The following is a 21,789-nucleotide window of genomic DNA, read 5'->3' as shown; positions in this document are numbered from 1 at the left end:
AGGGAATATCTTTTTCCATTCCCTCACTTTCGGTCTGTATGTGTTCCTAGGTCTGAATTGGGTCTCTTGTAGACAGCATATATATGGGTCTTGTTTTTGCATCCATTCAGCAAGCCTGTGTCTTTTGGTTGGAGCATTTAATCCCTTCACGTTTAAGGTAATTATCCATATGTATTTTCCTGTGACCATTTTCTTAATGGTTTTGGGTTTGTTTTTGTAGGTCCTTTTCTTCTCTTTTATTTCCCACTTAGAGTAGTTCCTTTCGCATTTGTTGTAGATCTGGTTTGGTGATGCTGAATTCTCTTAGCTTTTGCTTGTCTGTAAAGCTTTTGATTTCTCCATTGAATCTGAATGAGATCTTTGCTTGGTAGAGTAATCTTGGTTGTAGTTTCTTCCCTTTCATCACTTTAAGTGTATGATGCCACTCCCTTCTGGCTTGTAGTGTTTTGCTGAGAAATCAGCTGTTAACCTTATCAGAGTTTCCTTGTGTATTATTTGTCATTTTTCCCTTGCTGCTTTCAATAATTTTTCTTTGTCTTTAATTTTTTCCAATTTGATTACTATGTGTCTCAGTGTGTTTCTCCTTTGGTTTATGCTGTATGGGACTCTCTGTGCTTCCTGGACTTGGGTGGCCATTTCCTTTCCCATGTTAGGGAAGTTTTTGACTATAATCTCTTCAAATATTTTCTTGGGTCCTTTCTCTCTTCTCCTTCTGGGACCCTATAGTGTGAACGTTGTTGCATTTAATGTTGTCCCAGAGGTCTCTTAGGTTGTCTTCATTTCTTTTCTTTTTTTTTTTCTTTATTCTGTTCCACAGCAGTGAATTCCACCATTCTGTCTTCCAGGTGACTTTTCCGTTCTTCTGCCTCAGTTATTCTGCTATTGATTCCTTCTAGTGTATTTTTCATTTCAGTTATTGTATTGTTCAACTCTGTTTGTTTGTTGTTTAATTCTTCTAGATCTTTGTTAAACATTTCTTGCATCTTCTCGATCTTTGCCTCCATTCTTTTCCCGAGGTCCTGGATCATCTCCACTGTCATTATTCTGAATTCTTTTTCTGGAAGGTTGCCTATCTCCACATCGTTTAGTTGTTTTTCGGGGGTTTTATCTTGTTCCTTCATCTGGTACATAACCCTCTGCCTTTTCATCTTTTCTATTTTTCTGTGAACGTGTTTTTTGTTCCACAGGCTGCAGGATTGTAGTTCTTCTTGCTTCTGTTGTCTGCCCTCTGGGGGATGAGTTTATCTAAGAGGCTTGTGCAAGTTTTGTGATGGGAGGGACTGGTGGTGGGTAGAGCTGACTGTTGCTCTGGTGGGCAGAGTTCGGTAAAACTTTAATCCACTTGACTGCTGTTGGCTGGGGCTGTGTCCCCTCCCTGTTGGTGGTTTGGCCTGAGGCAACCCAACATGGGAGCCTACCTGGGCTCTTTGGTGTTGCTAATGGCGGAGTCTGGGAGGGCTTACAGCAAGGAATACTTCCCAGAACTTCTGCTCTGCTGCCAGTGTTCTTGTCCTCACGGTGAGACAGAGCCACCACTGCCTCTGCAGAACATCCTCCAACACTAGCAGGTAGGTCTGGTTCAGTCTCCCCTGGGGTCACTGCTCCTTCCCCTGGGTCCCGATGCGCACACTACTTTGTGTGTGCCCTCCAGGAGTGGAGTCTGTTTCCCCCTGTCCTGTCAAAGTCCTGCAATCAAATTCCACTAGCCTTCAAAGTCTGATTCTCTAGGAATTCCTACTCCCGTTACCAGACCCCCATGTTTGGAAGCCTGACGTGGGGCTCAAAACTTTAATCCAGTGGGTGGACTTCTGTGGTATAAGTGTTCTCTAGTTTGTGAGTCACCCACCCAGCAGTATGGGATTTGATTTTATTATGATTGCACCCCTCCTACCATCTCACTGTTGCTTCTCCTTTGTCTTTGGATGTGGGGTATCTTTTTTGGTGAGTTCCAGTGTCTTCCTGTCGATGATTGTTCAGCAGTTAGTTGTGATTCTGGTGTTCTCTCAAGAGGGAGTGAGAGCACGTCCTTCTTCTCTGCCATCTTGGACCCTCTTTTGGATTTTCTATAAACCCAATCATGTCTTTGTTTTTTCATATTTTATAACTTTATTTTTGTTTTTCTAACAATGCACTGGCTACAACCTCCAATGTAATGTTGAATGGAAGTGGTGAAAGTGAACATTTTGTGTTGTTCCCAAATTCAGGGGGAAACATGAAATATTTCGCCATTAATTATGATGTTAGCTTAGGTTTTATGGAGCTATCCTTTATCAGATTATGGAAAATCTCTTCTATTACTAGTTTGCTCAGAAATTTTATCACAGATGGTTGTTGAATTTTGCCAGAAGTCTTTCTGCATTTTTTTGATATATTCACATGTGTTTTTCTCCTTTATTTCTGTTAATGTGGTGAATTATATTAGCTGTTTTGAATGTTAAACTAACTTTCATTCTAAGTTAGTTTAGGTAGCTGGGTAGACCTCTCTTGGTTATGAGTTTTTACCATTTTGATATATTTTTGGATTTAATTTACTATTATTTTGTTTATAATGTTTGTACGTATATTCTTCAGAGATTGACCTTCAGAGATTTCAAGGTCAGCTCTTTAACATCCTATGCCAGGCAGCCTCAAAGTATGGCAAATGTCCTTAGGGGGAAACCAGTCTTGTGTTTAAGTCCCTTTCTGATAGCAGGATTTTATCTCCTAATCACTATGATACTGCCGAAGACTTTACTCTGCCTTTCCATCCTGCCTTCCAGCCTCCTGAGCTATTCCAGAACATTACAAAGGCCTTGTGTTTGGGGATCCCCTATTTTCCAGTCTGTTATGCCAGACTCACATGAACAGCAAAAGTTTTGCTGACTCTTTTGTTAGTCAGAACCTCAACTCATACTCAGAATCAACAAATGCTCCCAGAAAATAAAATGGCCTATGATTATTAGATCACTTTGGAAAAGCTCTTTCTTCCTCTAAATTTTAAGTAATCTGATTTTCACTTCTTTGAAAGCCCTTCAATTTTATTGATTGATTGATTGATTGATTGCAGTGGGAGAAGTGTCCTATTGCAATTTACTATACCTAGACTCTCACTTCACCTCTTTAGATTTGATTTTCTCATTATGAATAAGACCACAAAGTGTTGTTCTTTATAAGCCTTGAAGTCTCTAGAATTTTCATTTTGGGACTTTTAAATTCTATTTTATTAAAAAAAATTTTTTCTGGAAAGAAATTTATTATTCCATACTAGCTGAAGCACACAAATTTATGGCCATGTAGAATTACACAGAAGTATGTAATTTTTTTATTGAATAAAAGATTCTTTAAATCCTATAGTTCTTTACAATTTTCAGAAGTTTCATACATATGATTTTATATATTCTCATAATAACCCTTTCCCCACCCATCCTCCTTCCCCTTTCCTCTCCCCACTGGTAATCAATAGTTTGTTCTCTGTATTTGTGAGTCTGCTTCTTTTCTGTTTTATTCACTAGTTTGTTGTATTTTTTATTTTACAGTATTTGTCTTTCTCTGTCTGACTTATTTCACTTAGCATAATGCACTCCAACTCCATCCATGTTGCTGCAAATGGCAAGAATTCATTCTTTTTTATGGCTGAGTAGGATTCCACTGTAGATATATATCACATCTTCTTTATCCATTCATCTGTTGATGAACACTTAGGTTGCTTCCATACTTTGGCAATTGTAAATAATGCTGCTATGAACATTGGGGTGCACGTATCTCTTTGAATTAGTGTTTTTGTTTTTTTCAGTTATATTCCCAGGAGTGGAATTGCTGGGTCATATGATAATTCTATTTTTAGTTTTTTGAGAATCCTCCATACTATTTTCCACAGTGGCTGCACCAATTTACATTCCCACCAACAGAGTAGGAGTGTTCCCTTTTCTCCACATCCTATTATGGGACTTTTTAAAATATCTCTCTACATCAGCTTGCCACATAATGATATTTAACAAATCCTTTAAATATGATGAAGGTAAAAGATAATGTCTGAATTTTAATGTGAATAATTATATAAAATAATTAAATGTAATTTATGATGACCTAATTAGATTTTCTTATTTTGAGAAGAAATATAATAAATGTATTTATTTATTCCTCAGGTTTCAAATGATCTTATTTGATCAAATAAGCCATAATATGACATAATCTAATTTATATTTGTCCGAATTGTATTACTTTAGACACAAAATACAATAGCATCTTATTTTTCTCCCATTCTTTTCTGTACACAGCCATTCCCGAACCTTGGAAACAATGAAGCTCAGAGTTCAGCCTGTAAGTTTGCAACATCAATTGATGTAACTGGTGATGCTGGTCCCAATTTAAATGACATCTGCATCAACAGAGGGACCCTTGGACTTCCAAATTTTCCAAACAGAGAATCCCAACATTTTCAGGTAATGTCTGGGGTGACACTGTTTCTCTGGGTTTTGATGTAATCCACATGGAATTGTTTTTGATCTAATATTAGAGAAAAACATTCAATCAATTAACATTGTTCTTTTGAAAATCTACAGCATCCTTTGAACATGTCAAATCACTGAGAGGGAATGCAGAAGAGGTAGATTTATGGGACTCTTAATTTAAGGAGCTAATGATCTTGATGGAAAGAAAAAACACCTATAAAGTTTAGGGAAAATATATAAGCATCAAAAAAAAAAACAAAGTTTTGGGTTCCTTTTTTTGGAGGACCGAGTAGCTGATGACAGCAAATGCATTGACAGTGAATGACATTGTAACCCTTGCTCAGTGGAAGGTGAAGTCATGTGTTAAAGCCCTGGGGCCCTAGTCTGTGGGTGATCTGGCTCACTCTCCTTCCCTTCCTGCTTCTGAGCATAACTGTGGGCCTTCTGTTAGCCTCCTGTTTCTGACCTCGTGTGTTTTCAACCTTGACTTAGACAATATTTAGCCTTGCCTTGGTTTGGTGCCTGGAAGCAGATTTCCGGTGTTCTTTACGCTGTTTCTCATCATTCTGTTTTCTTCACCTTGAGACCTGATCTCCAAGTCTTTCCTCCATTCCACCCCCTACTCCAGGTGAAAACTTGATTTTGACTGATTGCTACTGATGCCTGGCAGTTTGGTTCGATTCTTCTGGTCCTGGACTACACCCCTCCTCTGATTAATCCTGCTATAGAGACAGTTTGGAAAGAGTTTGATAAGAGAAGAGAGGATAAACTCTTAATGACAAGAAACACTGTGGAAGAAGGATTTTGATAGAATTATTTAGAGAATATATCTCTGATGACCTCAAACAAACCAGACCAATCAGAGAGCTGAAAGTTATTTTAGATGCCTTTACTTAGCCACAGATGGACAACATCGCGGTCTAGGAAGTTTAGATTGTTTGTAAGAATTCACACATCTAGATAGTAGCAGTAATAGCACTTGAGCACGGGTCTCAGGTTAGGTTAAGATGAGTTTTTATTAATCTTGCTCCTCTTTTTAAAAATTCAAACAAAAAATGAGGGTAATTTTCCTCGGAGGTGTGAGTATCATCGTTCCTCTCCTCCCCCTTTGATTTCCTTTCTAAGGCCTAGATGACATGGGGCAGGAGGCGCCATTAGTCACTGGGCTCTCTTAGTTGGTGCCACAAATTCCCTTAGCCTTGGTACCCAATGCCCTTGAACTGCTTCTGTTTGCCTAGTGGGTGTCACTCTCAACACCCAAATTGTGGTTTATTGTCTGAGACAGTGTCCACTATTTTGGAAAATTGAAGAGTTACCCTACATGCTCCAATGACATATGTGCTCTTTGTTTCCTTTAGTGATTGTTTTCAGTCATAAGAAAATAGATAAGAATGAGCTAATTAGTGAAATCAAATGTTTTTTGAGTACTTAGAAAGTGCTAGGACAACGTTATTCATACTGTTTCCTTATTTACTGTTTAGCTTTATTAAATAGGTGATATTATCCATGCAAGGGAATTGAGGCTTTGCAAGACATGGCAAATTTCCACATACCACCATCTATCTAGTAAAAGGTGGATTTAAAATTTAAACCTAAATCTGTTAGATTCCAATGGCTATGCCCTTAATTACTATAAAGCCCCGCCTTCTGCAAAAATCCAATTTGAAGGATGTTTCTTATTCTAATTTTCTCAATAACATTTGGAGGTAGATATTATTATCCCCACTTTTGATACAAGGCAAGTTGAGAATTAGGCAAGTTAAGAAACTTGCTCAGAATATTAATGGTATGGAATTCAAATTCAAGACTCTCTTGTCTCAAGGCTTACATGTTTTATACTGTGCAATGTTTCCTCTACAATAACAGATTAGAGAGATATTACAAAGTAATATTACTGACATTAATCCCTATTCTAATCTTATAGATTTTTATGGATGAAAAAATAAGATCAAAGAGGTTAACATCTTACACAGTGAAAATAGCTGGTGGCAGCACAAGATGGATTTCAACAAATGTATTCAACTCTGATTTTCATGCTGCCATTACTAACCTGTATGAACACCTAGCTAGAATATTTGATAGGCCATTAATTAATGCATTTAAAATGGAAGGCTATAAAGCAGACACAAATCTGATAGTTGATAGGCCAATGAAGGGAGAAGATTTTATCAGGTGATATTTTGGGTCCCTCAAATCTCTGTATGCAGCAGTCAGACACACATGTGTAGATACTTCATTTGATGGTGGGAGGAATAAACAGTTTTTAAGATGACATTTAGTATTTCTTTTAGCTTTAAATACATATGAAAAGAAAGCAGACAGATCAGTGGATATTCCTTTATTCCTATTACAAAGAACAAGCCTTTCCCAAATGAAACATTAAACTTGAGCCAATATTTATTACTACAGGCTATTAAGGTATTTTTTATGTTTATACATTCTTCCACTGAAGTAATCTATATATAAAAAGATTATAAATGACATTTTTCTTGCAACATTTGCTTTCAACTTCAGTAATTATATTTAAATCCTTTTCAGGTGACACGAAATTTGTTTAGTGGCTGGTCTCTGTGGAAGATATTCCTGGCTTGTCTCTTAGCTTCTGTGATAACAGTGGCAATTGGAGTACTCATAGTGTCTCTGGTGTATAATGGGAAAAATAATAATGCCCCCATTTTTATACAACTTACTCAAAACCAGGGGACAATTTCATTGACTGAAACAAGCTCATCTGCTAGTTCCGAAACTACAGTTGCCACTAGCACAACAGATTCTGCCACAACATCCAGTACCATGACTACCATCACTGAGCACACTTCAACGGAACCTACAAGTATACCAACCACTGATTCCACAGAAACCACAATTGCAACAGACACCACTTCAACTGAAAAACCGATCACAGATAAAACTGAGGGTACGACCAAAACAGCCACCACTGCTTCCACCACTTCTACTGAGACTATGACTACCACAGTTGCCACCACCACACCTCAACCAACTACCACGACAATGGCTGGCACTACCACTGAGGCTGCAACCACAACAGACACAACTGATTCTTCCACTTCTACTTAGACTACAACTACCACAGTGGCCACCACCACACCTCAACCAACTACCACAACAATGGCCGGCACTACCACTGAGGGTACAACCACAACAGACACAACTGATTCTCCTCCTTCTACTGAGACCACAACTACCACAGTGGCCACCACCACAACTCAACCAACTACCACAACAACGGTCAGCACTACCACTGAGGGTACGACCACAACAGACAAAACTGCTTCCACCACTTCTACTGAGAGTATGACTACCACAGTTGCCACCACTTCAGCTGAACCAACTAGCACAACTACTATTAGTACCATGGGTGATTCCAATGTCAGTAACTGCCAGCATAAAGCTACAGTGACCAAAATAACCACTTCTAAAACAAGATTACTTAATGACCAATTCAACTAACACTAAAATGATAGTGAATTCATCCATAAAACAACATTTAGATGTAACAGTACCGTATATTAGACCTGACCATTTAATGTGGATAGTCTCTACTTTGTGAGGTTTTTGATAATACAATTTTCATACAAAGTAAATCCAATCCATTTACTTATGCTGGAAAGCTGTTACGATTAAATAGAAAGTTACCAAATGTGATTACAGTCTTTTATTATTATAAAGTTGTAGTCTCTAATACACTAATTCCATATGTAATAAGGAAAATACATTCTATATGGTAAGGGTGTTTTAAATAGATTTACATATTACCACATCTTCTTTTTAGATTGTGCCAACATTATTTTCATTTCATTTTCTCTTTAAATCATTTTGATATATAAGTAAAATTTTAAATGTGTTATCACTATTTTCAGTTAATAATTTTGTTTTCTACTACTTTTTGCAGTAATCTTATAAAGCATTCAATTAAATACTTTCGATAAATATTTACTTATGCCTGCTATCTGCTGAAATACCAGAGAAAATTCAGAAAAAGAAAATAGCAATGCTGAGAGTAATAAACTTACAAATTTGGATTCTGTTACTTAGAATTCTTGGTAATTCACAGGTTTAAATCAATGTTGATGGTACACGCACTCTACTGCAGTCCTACTGAATCAGAATCCTCAAGGGTGATCCAGAAATCTATATTTTTCAAAAAGTGTGCAAACAGGACTGATAACCGCTACTTGAAGCAGTGAATTCAGAAGGGCATTGTGACCTGTATGTTTGATGTTAGTGAGATTGATATAAATCAGTAAATATTCTTTAAAGCACTAACAAAAGTCAATTCCATTTGTTGGTGTTAATTTTACCTATAAACAAAGGATGCTGAATAGCATATAGACACGTGAGCACATGGTAGGGACTGGGTATGGAAATGCTTTCCTAACCCAAAAGGAAAAATGTGTTTTCCAGTAATTTAAAACAAATATTTTAGTGGTCACTATGCTAATAAGAAATAATTTTTAACTATCCTTCCAAGTCAGCCTTACAGAGTTACTTTCCCCCTGTATTGCCAACCTACTTACTGTAACTATATGCAATTAATGTAATAAAACTTTATTAGAACACTCTAATTCTGTTTCCTTCATTATTTTTGTTTTTGTTTTTGTTTTGCGTTATGTGGGCCTCTCACTGTTGTGGCTTCTCCCGTTGCGGAGCACAGGCTCTGGACGCGCAGGCTCAGCGGCCATGGCTCACGGGCCCAGCTGCTCTGCAGCATGTGGGATCTTCCCGGACCGGGGCACGAACCCGTGTCCCCTGCATCGGCAGGCGGACTCTCAACCACTGTGCCACCAGGGAAGCCCCATTATTTTTTTAATTAGTGATACTGTATATTATTTATTAAATGTATCACTGACTGAACTTCTCTTTTTTTGTTAAAGAAGACGCAACTTTTACCATTTTCCAGCTCTACATCTCTTCATTTCATCAGGATGAGACATGTTCTGCAGTAGGTCCATTGTGTAAATAAATACAAGTTTGCTCTGTAAAGGATGGAAGATTTTTCCCAGTTTAACACATTGTGGGTGCTCAATGGATTTTTCTTTAATAAATGTTCATCACAGCAACAGTATATTAGGTAAGCTTCCTGAAGGCAGGAACCTGGCCCCTATGTTTAACCAATGTGTGTACCTGGCAACTAACAGGTAATAAATATTTTGCTCAATAAATTAAAATAGCAAAAAGTATAAGAATTTATTATTAAATGAAGAAGATTTTAGAATTGGAATTATACTGTTAAATCATCTTTTTTTTTTTTTTTTTGCGGTACGCAGGCCTCTCACTGCTGTGGCCTCTCCCTTTGCGGAGCACAGGCTCCGGACGCGCAGGCTCAGTGGCCATGGCTCACGGGCCCAGCCGCCCCGTGGCATGTGGGATCTTCCCAGACCGGGGCACGAACCCGCGTCCCCTGCATCGGCAGGCGGACTCTCAACCACTGTGCCACCAGGGAAGCCCCTAAATCATCTTTTAATATACTTTTAATGTTAAGCTATTCTAATTAGTATCATTTTTCTAAAATGTTTTTTAGTTGAAATACACATATGTGCAGAAAATGCACATATCATAAGGTACAGCTCAATGAGTTTTCACCGAGTGAACACACCCATACCCCAATCAAGAAACAGAACCTTACCAGCTCTTCAGAAGCCTGCCATGTGCCCACACCCAAACACCACCTCCTTTTTCCTTCCCCCAAAGTAAACACTGTTCTGATTTCTAACACCGCGGACCACTCTGTCTGATTGCAAACATAGCAGGAATGGAATTGGTATAGTGTGTACTCTTTTGTGTCTGACTTCTTCGGCTCAGCTTTTTACTTGTGAGATTCATACATGTTTTATAATGATTTGTCTCTGAGGATGAGTGATAGAGTATATATGGGTGTTCCATGTAAAATTCTTTATATCTCTTTGTATATTTGAAATATTTCCTAATTTTCCAAAAGCAGTGTGGCTAGGACACAGCAAGTGTTGTCTGCATGAATGCACAATGAAGTCAGCTGGGGCTAACTTACTTTAGATCTTATACGTTTTGCTAAGTTTTAGTGATTTTCCTTTCCCCAGAGGAATGCCATTGAGGGGTTTTGAGCCGGAAAGTGACATATCTTATTTAATTTTAGGTGGAACAATGTGAATGCCTTGCAGAAAAGGGATTGGAGGACTGAAAAAGTAGAAATAGAAAAATTAGATTTTTGCAGTGGGTTCGGTAAAAGGAGATACAGAAATACATCCTTTCTGAACATGTCTCTAGTCCTCCCAGCTAAGTCCACCAAACCTTCCAACCTGTAGCCCCTGTTTTACCTCTGTTTCTGCCCAAGTTCCAGAACTGACCATATCAGAGAAAAAAATTATTGAAGTGCTGGGCAGGCATGCTTCATATGCTCATCTTCTGACACTTTCAACCCAGATTAGGTGAACCAGTATCAAATCTCAAGCTCTGAACACTCTGACAACAGTGTCCTGCAGTAAACACTTGTTGCGGACCTGAGCAGGGGTTTGATGCTTGCTTATAAGCCCTTATCTGTGAGCTAGTTTGTAGCCTCTGATAAGGTGAAGGTCCCTTTTGAGTTGCTGATTAGCATCTAGTTGATTCCCTTTTGTATCCCAGTAGTGCTTGCAGTTTTACAATACCTAGTTCTTTTTTTTTTTTTTGTGGTACATGGGCCTCACTGTTGTGGCTTCTCCCGCTGCAGAGCACAGGCCCCAGACGTGCAGGTTCGGCGGCCATGGCTCACGGGCCCAGCTGCTCCGCGGCATGTGGGCTCTTCCCAGACTGGGGCACGAACCCGTGTTCCCTGCATCGGCAGGCGGACTCTCAACCACTGCGCCACCAGGGAAGCCCCAGGACCTAGTTCTTTTAAGGTCCCATTCCTGAAGACTGGGTCTTTCCCAGGAACTTTAGCTCCAAGTGCTAGGGCCCTATTGACTCCTGGCAGATCTTGACAGACTGCAAAACTGCAGAGCTCTTAACAGATTTCTAATTTCTGTACTCGGGACACCTGTTGGAAAGTTAAACTTCTCCAATGTGGACACCTGAGTGCTAATCATCTATCTGCCTAAATCCCAGTCAGGGACTGTAGAGTTTGTATGATTAGAAGGCTGGCAACCTTGGCTGAATTTGCTAAGCCCTTTCTATGTTTTAGAAATAGATTCTTGCATTTCCTGTCCCCATGGATAGCCTATTTCCAGCACTCAACACCATCCCTGTCTTGTTAACATCCAGTCCTCCCTGATGCATCTTGAGGTAACTTACCAGCATGTTTATTATTCTTTTCAATAGTTTGCTTGATCTCTTTGACTGATTCACTTCTAAATATTTTTTACTCCACTCCCTCTACCTCCCTGCTATTAATCTTTTCTTCTAATAGCTTTATTGAGGTATAATTCAGATTATAAGATTTACCCATTTAAATGTATAATTTCTCTCTCCCCATTATTCTTAACGAAAATGTACAATAATTATAGAATGACCTTAATTAAATGATTGTTGGGGCTTCCCTGGTGGCACAGTGGTTGAGAGTCCGCCTGCCGATGCAGGGGACGCAGGTTCATGCCCTGGTCCGGGAGGATCCCACGTGCCGCGGAGCGGCTGGGCCCGTGAGCCATGGCCGCTGAACCTGCGCGTCCGGAGCCTGTGCTCCGCAACGGGAGAGGCCACAACAGTGAGAGGCCTGCGTACAAAAAAAAAAAAAAAAAAAGCAAAAGAAATGATTGTTGGATGAGTGTCTGGGGAAACCTCAGGTTCACACACTAAACTTAGCTTGGGACTCATTAAGTGTTTCTTTAAGATTTGATGGCTCATCAAGGACGTGGGGATAATAACACTTAATTCTTGAGAGGTTATGAAGATCAACTTATGGTCAGAGGAGTGCACCCACTTATAAAGCCACATCTCTCCGTAGTATATGTCAGTAATTGTCCTGGAAAGGACTTAACATCCGGGTGTTAAGGCCCATTTAGGGGGCTGCAGTGACATTTTGCAACAACAGATGGTGCTGTGGTGCTATTTTCTTCCTCCCTCCCTCCTTCCTTCCTTCCTCCCTTCCTCCCTCCCTCCCTCCCTCCCTCCCTCCTTCCTTCCCTCCTTCCCTCCCTCCCTCCCTCCTCCCTCCTTCCTTCCTTCCTTTTCTTCTCTCTCTCTCTCTCTCTCTCTCTCTCTCTCTCTCTCTCTCTCTCTCTCTCTCTCTCTCTCTCTCTCTCTCTCTCTCGCTCCCTCCGTCCCTCCTTTGCTCCTCCCCTCCTTCCCTCCCTCCCTTCCTTCCTTCCTTCCACCCATTAAAAATACTAATAGGACTTGCATAAAACTCAAGTGAGTCACTTTTGTCTTTTAAGGAGCAGATTTTTTTAAAAAATCTTGAATAATGAGGGACACAGTTGTAGTGCCAAAATAATTGACCTACTATTTAAGAGAAGAATTTTGTTAATTTTGTATATCTTTCTAGAAAACAGAACCTGGGTAAACAGGTTGAAGTTACTGAGATGAAGTCTTCAACTCAACATAGGGAGGAAAGATCTAGCAGGAGAGTCAACCCAGAAAGGAATACTGAACCCTAGAAAACAGACGAGCTCCCAGTCACGGCACGTAGCACAGAGAGGCTGGCATAAGGGTTCACTTCATTCACTGGCGTTTGACCTGAATGTTTAGAATCCTTTTAACTCAAACATAATTACATCCATTTATAAAAGCAGAGCATTTCCCACAATAAAACACAACTACTATTTAAACAAAGTTTAAAATTTATAATCAAAGGTAAAATGTTACATGCATTGTGAACTGTAATAAGGCTGGAATATAAACTCCAACAGGACAAGTGCTTGCCTATTTTATTTATTGCTGTATAAATCCCCATTGCCCAGAAAAATACCTGATATGTTTTCATCAATTCACTTGACAAATGAATAAAAAAACCTCAATATTCTATCAATAAAAACACATTTGACATTTTAAAGTAGACTTAGAATGGAATCTAGTGTAATGTGAAATTAGAAAAAAATCACTGATACGGATCAAACAGTTGCTTGCTCCCAATTTGAGTAGTACTAATTATTGTTGATCCAAGATGTTACCTAAATAATAGTTCATTATTTTAAATTTGCTGAAATAACATTTTGTCACAGAATTCTGCCTAGATTTTGGGAATTGAATTCGTAAAAAAAAAAATTCTTTTATGATAATCACGTAAGAAAATGTACGAAATTTTCCTTTTTTTAACTTCTATATTTACAGATTTTGTGCAAAGCACTAATTGAATACATACCAGTTCTGAAAGGGCTTTTGAAAAGTTCTTTGCACATTTGTGTACGTTATAATGATTTTTTTCATGCATTTAAATTAGTTGAATAATACTAATTAACACTAACCACTATATTTTTAAACCTCTTGTTTGGCTTGTTAGTTACTATGTCAAACAATAAAAATGATGAACTAAAATAATCGCTTTGGCTAAAAATTACTCCAAATCAGGGAACAGGAGCTGTCCTACTGGTCTCAGCCAGTTAGTGGACCAAACTTGATTTAACTGTCAGACTATGGTGTAATTTAAACCCAGGAGCTTTTTTTGTGTGTGGATAAAAATATAAAACAATTTGACAGAGCATTAATAGGTGAATTTGAAAGAGACCACCAAATTCTTTTGGCTAAAAAATGGCCAAATACAAAGCACCTTTACTGTTTCACTAACAAAGTTTTCCAATTCTTTTGGCTAAAAATTCACCAGAGATCGAAGAGTCCTTATAGGGAATCCTGACTTAACTGTGAAATATACCCAGGTATAGAATGTCTGACTATGAAGATAGTTGGAAACACTATAAGGGTCACCAATTTCGTAACCTAGGATGCAAAAAGCACCCCCAGGGTTGGGCAAAGTGGCAATCCCGGATTTACCCATATCCATGTTAATCCGGGTGTGTTCTACTCTGTCCTGTTGAGTAATGTAGTAATACCTGTATTAAACTGTTCTTTGACAAAATAGAGATCATATGAATTTCACAGTAACATACTTTCTTCAGTACTTTGCAATTTGGTTTTGCAACTCTTTAATTAATCAGGCATTTTGAAAGTGTGATTACTTGTGCAGTTACTGCACAAGTATCAAATTATTTATTCCTCTGTAGGCTACCAAAAAAAGGTATAGATACAAATGAGTGCCTGTGAAATTTTATCTACTCTGTGGTTATGGTGCTCCAGGGTCAAATTAAGATAGTGTCTTCCTACCATCATAAGATAGTATATTACTAAGAATGCAATCCAGCTGTTATAGAATTTTAGGGGCTGCAGCAGCTCTTCGTTATTAAAAATTTAGAGGTTAGCCTTCTTCCAGTTGTCTGTTCCACTGTTCATAGGATATTGCTCTAATCTCTGTGTTACAGGATGGCTCACCCACTGATCTGCTTTTGAATGAAAAGGAAGGGCATATTCCTTGCTCTTAAGTAGACAACCAGAAGTTGCACGTCTACCTTCTTTTCTCATGCCATGGGCCAGGATTTAGTCATATGGCCACACCTTGCTACATGGGCAGTTGGGCAGGATAGCCTTTATTGTTGGCAGGCATGTACCCAGCTAAATATTCTGGGGTTTGCTTACTATGAAAGTGAAAGAGAGGCTGATTATTAGGGAAAGCGAGCAGTGTGTCAAACATGTAGCCAGCCTGGAAAAAAAGCCCAGTTTGTAGTCATTTCGAGTGCGATTGATGCTGATGTTATTATCAGTGTTCAATACTATTGAAACATTTCATTCACATGGATTCTTAGAGCCTACAGGCCCAAGTCATTTCTTGGGGGGCATTGTGTTATACTGCTTTTCGAAACAAATCACTCTCTCCCTCTCTCCCCTCTTCCATAAATTTTTCATTGCCTATTTATTTTGGAAGCCGAGGCAATGACATTCTGTTTCAGTTGATTCCAATTAGAACTCTTAAGCTAAAAATGGTGAATACATTTATAAGAAGACTTTTGAAAGGGTTAAACTACACACACACACAAAATACTTCTTCCTAAATAGTTCAGGGAATTCCATCACTTTTCTTTACAACATTTTCTAAGTTAGTGCTTCTCAGACTTTGGTGTGCATTAGAGTCATCTAAGCAGAGTACAAAACTCCCTTTAGGTTTAGTGAGGCCCAGGAGTAAGCATTCCAAAGAAGTCTCCCCAATCCTTTCCAACTCTGGAACTTGAATATTTGCTTTTTTTTTTTTTTTTTTAAGAAAAGGAAAGCTAATGAACTCTCTAATGGATTGTATGCCTTTCTTCATCCTGATCTGGGACATACGGGTGGCTACTAGTCTGAAAGACAGCAGGAGGTTCTGACCACGATGATTAAACTGGTTTTGTCAGTTCTCCTCTTGGGGCCTCAATGTTTTCAATTGCAAATTGGCAGGGTTGGAATAGATGGTTTACATGTTATTGGTAGATTGAGATGTATTAAATTAGATGAATCTCTAACTAGTCAATTAGTGCTCGTGATATATTTATCATTAAAGACCATTATTTTTGAATTAGCTTTTGATTACTTACTGTATGAGTCATTTTTTTAAAACTTACATTATTCAAGTACCATTCTTCACCAGAACTTTCTGTGCCACTTTTGTGAAGATCTCTCAGGACATATGTGTTGGATACTAATTGCTAACTTCTAGATTGATAGTTATTTCTAAACTCCAGCCTATTGCAATTTAGATTTTGCTGAGTCACAGTGACATTTTCTACCTGTGTAAAGCAGAGGCTGCCTCAGCAGTTAAATATGAAGACGTTGGAAGAAACTTGTTGAATCAATTCCCTTTAACTAAATTTCCTAGTGCCCTTCTGAAAGATGGAAGACCTTGGTGAATACATTTTTAGATCAGATTTACCAGCTCTCAGAGTTGGAGCTCTGAGGAAGTGAGCTCAGGATAGACACATTTTTCTGGAAGCTGAGGGAGGAGTACTGGAAAGTTTCAGAGCATGGGAGGAGAGCCTGAAAGTGTTAAAGCCTAGGGAGGAGAGAGCTATGCACCTAAAAGAGGAGGTGCCGACGAGGGGAGAGAAGATGGCCATGCTTAGTTGGAAAGAAAGCAATGGCAAATATCACCTGCTCCAGAATTTTACCAGGGAGACAGCCCCAAAGTCAGGAGGAAGGGTAAATGAGAGAGACGTTGCTAAAAGTTAAGACAATGTAACATGACTTACAATTTGAGAATTTTTTTTTTCTCTTTGGAGAGCCAGGAGGGAATAGCTCCCATAGGCAAGATTGGTTTTTTGTTTGTTGTATTAATTACTACCTTACTTTTTCCTCTAAGGTGGATCCTATATTGGGGAATGATAGCTTATTACTTAATTTAGTTCATACCTGCACTGATGCATCATAGTTCATAACATGGTAGCATCAATCAACTCAATTATTTCTGAAAATTCCAGGTATAAAGGCCACTGTTCAAAATAAAAATTGTTCCTGGAGTTAAGCGTGTGGTAGAAAATGGAGAAAAAGCATGGAAAATGTATTGTGAATGTTGAACCCCCTGGAAAACAGCCAGGGAGTATTTATTTTTCCATTTTGACAGCTTGCTTATGTGAGTCTTATACGCAGTCTTTACAGAAAATTCTAGTAGTTTTTGTAATCTTCAAGAAAAGGAATGAATACTTCTAGTTATTGAGGAAAAGTCAATTTATTAACTTTTCAACCACTCATTGTCAATCAGAAATCTTATATTTTTATTCATACATTATGTCACTCCATGCATAGTTTAAAAACTATTTCAAATACTTATTCATCTCCAACAGGTGCAATTTTCTGTCAATACGAATTAATCAAATTTTGAAATGTCCTATAGTCATAATTCAAAATAATTATGTAATTTTGGCTCTAACTTCTTCAATTTGATTTGCTTTTAAGTTTGATGTCCAGATTTTATTATATAATTAATAGATTTTTCCTTTGGCACAAATTTTAGACCTGTCAGAACTCAAATATTTCCAAAATCCTTGAAAATCAGGAGCTAATCCTGGATATGGTTCCTAGATCTAAGAGGAATCCTCTCTAAAAATTCTGTTTTATTTATGTGCAATTTGTTAAGATGATTGTTTATGTTTTAATAGCAATGTTAGCCATGTGCTAGATGATATTTACAATAGCATTTTTTTTTTTTTTTGGTAAATAGGCAAATCTAATCAAATTGCCCTTGGCATTAAAAAAATGTAAAACTGGATGGAATAATAAAAGTACAGTTTGAAATAAACAGTCCAAAGGAAAAAAAAAGGCATGGAGTAACATATTTATGCACTGAAGAGACAGGTCAAAGAAGACAGTCATGTTGCTTAATAAATATCTGCTGAATGAACGATTTTTTAAAAATTTTTCATTGGAGTATAGTTGATTTACAATGTTGTGTTACTTTCTGCTGTACAGCAAAGTGAATCAGTTATACATACACATATATCCACTCTTTTTTAGATTCTTTTCCCATATAAGTCATTACAGAGTATTTAGTAGAGTTCCCTGTGCTATACAGTAGGTCCTTATTAGTTATCTGTTTTATATATAGTAGTGTGTATATGTCAATCCCTATCTCCCAATTTATCCCTCTCCCTTTTTCCCCCCTGGTAACCATAAGATTGTTTTCTACATCTGTGACTCTATTTCTGTTTTGTGAATAAGTTCATTTGTCCCATTTTTTTAGATTCCACATATAAGTGGTATCATTCGGTATTTGTCCTTCTCTGTCTGAATTACTTCACTCAGTGTAACAATCTCTGGGTCCATCCATGTTGCTGCAAATGGCATTATTTCGTTCATTTTATAGCTGAATAATATTCCGTTGTATGTATGTACCACATCTTTATCCATTCCTCTGTCAATGGACATTTAGGTTGCTTCCATGTCCTGGTTTTTGTAAATAGTGCTACAGTGAACATTGGGGTGCATGTATCTTTTTTGCTGAATGAAAGATTTTTAAGGAAGACAATTCTGCCTCAAAAGCAAGAGATTTTTTCTCTTGATCCAGGGTAATGAGACCCCTTACCCGACATACACACAAATCATTTCCAGATTCGTTGTGATTTTTTTACTTCACTATGATGCCAAAACACTCTAATTAAAATTACATTCTTTTTATGAAGCTAATCATTAGCTAATGTTATGGTTTCTCCAAATAATGCCAAACTTACAAATGTTTTCAAAAGCTATTTAAAATAAGATTTAGAATATATATTTCTCTTTTCAACTAGATATTTGAACAGTTATGGAGAGAGTTTTTCTATTGAGGGAGAGTTTGACAAATGGAATAAAATATCAACTGAAGATTATAGGCAAAAAAAAGTATATATATATATATAAAGACAGGTTCAGTGGTTTTATTTTTCCTCTTAGGGAATGTATAATATGCTAATCTTTTTCAATGTATAAACAGAGAACATAAAACTTTATTTAATAGACATAGCTAATGCATTTGAGTTTTACTTTGTGGCCATTATTGGTGAACACCGATGAGCTAGTTAATGTTCTATCCAATGCTGCAAGAGCTTAAATTAAAAAATTCAGATCCAAAGCAACCTAACACACACAAATTACTTCTTGGGCTTTTGTGTTTGTGATCAAAGCCACAACCAATAGCTAGGTCTGACCCCCTGTCACAGATACTATCTTGGAGTGGAAACTATCCATCATTTTCTAGTGAGAGGACTGGATTTCCAACAAGGCAAGAAGACTGGATAATTGGCCTGGTGGGTCAGTTTTATTTTGCTTATAAACTGTATTCAAATTGTCTAGTTAATCAGCCCTGGCAAATTGAGTAATAACTGAAGACCAAGCAGTTATATCAACATAAGAGAAACCATATGAATCCTGATTTCGTCAATTTTCTAGTGAATAGAAATGGAATTTTGTTGAAAATGCTAGGATATATCAGGCCTTCCCTTATTCAGTGACAATGTATAACTGTTATTTTCATTTCTTTCAAGTAGTATTATACTATATGAACATTTGCATTGTCTAACTGTCCGCAATTTTTATATCATGTTTTCTTTATTTAATTACAGTCATATTTGCTTTTAATCTTAGTGATGATCACCCGGTGGGCCATTGTTTACACATATAGCTAGTTTTGATATAACCGATTGTTATCTGATCAGCAAAGCAGTAGATGTAAGGAAAGTTTTTCCTTGAATTTCTAATAAACTTCCTGACTTTAACACTGTATCTCAGGTTTCTCCTTTCTTTTTGTTTGTTTGTTTTTTGGGTTTTTTTGTTTGTTTGTTTTTGTTTGTTTTTTGTTTTTAAGGTGTTTATTTTATTTCTTTAATGTTTTTTAAATTGTGGTAAAAGTCACATAATATAAAACAAACTATTTTAACCGTATTTAGCTGTACAGTTCAGTGGCACTAAGTACGTTCCCATTGTTGTGCAATTCTCACCATCATCCATCTTCTGAATTTTTCACCTTCCTAAATTGAAGCTCTGTCCCCATTAAACACTAACTCCCCATTCCCCCTCCCCACCCCCAGACCCCCCTGACCCCTGGCATCTACCAATGTACTTTCTGACTCTATGAATTTGGCTATTCTAGGTACCTCGTATAAGTGGAATCAAACAGTATTTGTCTGCATCTAGTGTATATTGGAATGCATTTTTAAGTTTCACTTAATATATGTCCTGCAAACATGCAAACAGGATCTTTAACCTGTTTTGAAGAAGCCTGTCCCCTCAAGACTTTCTTCATTGATCCCTCCCTTTTATTATTTTAACAAGTATTTATGAAATAGTTCAGACATTCAAGTATAAAGAGTAAGAACATTATCATACCATGCATTAAATACCCAACTTAAGAAATAAAACATCATGAAACATGTCATTTCCATCCTCTTCAGCACTTTCCTCTTCACATTTTAGCCACTATCCTCAATTTGTCTAAACTCAGATTTCTTTACCTCCCTTACTGTCACTTCACTCATAACAATGCTTTATTATTTCTGTATTTACATAATCTTATTTATTGTATGCAGAGCTCCTTGAGGTGAGATAGAGACTGAGAAATGCATGTTGATGGACTACAAAATGCTTGGTCTTTCTTAGCTCTGCCTTGGACTCAGACTCGTATTCTGTTAGACAGAGCACTGAGTTACTGTTAACACAGGGTATATCTTTGTCTAAGGGGTTTTTAAAGTGGTGGTTTTAATTGCAGGGATCCCCAGGCTCAGAAGGAGAAAATTGGATTGTTAGTACTTCCTAAATTGTGTTAATAAGGGCAAGTCTATGCACCACTATTATTCTCAGTATTCTTATTTCTAAAGTAACTGGTAGAGGGTGATTTTGGTAAGCAGTCAGTTCCCTTTTAGTTCTGATAATGTATAAACATTTATTTTTATGTCTCATAAAAGCTCTGTGGTGGTGTATCTTCATAGGATGCACCTATATATATGCTTGAAACGTGGGGATATTTAATAAAGGAATAGCATATTATGATGATAATTGATGGTGTATAATCTTGACCCCCAAACATTAATAAAGTATTTACAATAATAAAAGATAATGATTCAACCACAGTTAATTATTTTGAGAGAAAATATTATTTGAAAAATTTATTCATTAAATAAAATAAAACATTTGATTCATTCAGTAGTGAAGTCTTATTTTAAATACTCATCTCCTACTAACAATCTCATGACATGTTACCAGCTGGTTTAGAATTTTCAGAATAATTTCACTTCAAAATTCAACATGGTGGCTTCCTTTTTTTTAAATTAGTCCTGTTGTTTTGTTCCTGTAGACATTCCAGAGTCCAGATGACCATGAAGTTCAGAGTTCAGCATGTCAATTTCCACCATCAGTGGATGTCAATGGTGAGGTTTGTACCAATGTCACTGCTGCCTGCATCAGTCCAGAGAGACAATTCCAATATAGAGAGGTAATGTTTGTGACAACACTGCTTGGTTCTCCAGTGTTACCCCCACGGCAGTGCTCTTGGCTCAGTATGTACTGATATATATGTGTGTGTGTGTGTGTGTATATATATATATATATAGAGAGAGAGAGAGAGAGAGAGAGAGAGAGAAAGAGAGAGGGAGAGAGAGATGGGCGTGGAATGGGATATATGGTTCATATATAATACACAGTTACATATAGTGAGGTATATCTATATCTATATCTATATATCTCTCATAGATAGATAGGGAATGGGCCAGTAAACAGCTCAAGTGGTACAGTGGAGGTGTGTGTTCAGCGCTCCAGGTCTCAAGGGCTCTGTTCTGTGGGGACGTGCCACACGTCTGACCCTGATCCATCCTGAGGCTGAGTCTGCCTGGATGCCATTTCTTTAGCCCTCTGAACTCTGACCTTCTTAGGGAAAATTTAAGCCAAAACAAAAGTAGAGAGAAGAGTA

The 21,789-nt window shown here is 37.6% G+C and overlaps 1 protein-coding gene across 1 annotated transcript in view; it reads left to right on the top strand.

Moving 5' to 3' along the window:
• LOC307197095 (uncharacterized protein) overlaps positions 1–21,789 on the top strand; it is a 135,124-nt gene that overhangs the window by 85,922 nt on the left and 27,413 nt on the right. The window contains exons 3-4 of the mRNA XM_079942692.1: positions 4,257–4,421; positions 21,178–21,250. Coding sequence (XP_079798818.1) covers positions 4,257–4,421; positions 21,178–21,250 — 238 coding nt within the window. The remainder of the gene's footprint in view (positions 1–4,256; positions 4,422–21,177; positions 21,251–21,789) is intronic.

The sequence above is a fragment of the Stenella coeruleoalba genome, assembly GCF_951394435.1.
Source record: "Stenella coeruleoalba genome assembly, chromosome: 14".
Lineage (NCBI taxonomy): Eukaryota > Metazoa > Chordata > Mammalia > Artiodactyla > Delphinidae > Stenella > Stenella coeruleoalba.
Note: the sequence above shows the minus strand (reverse complement) of the source record. Positions and strands in the feature narration are given on the sequence as shown.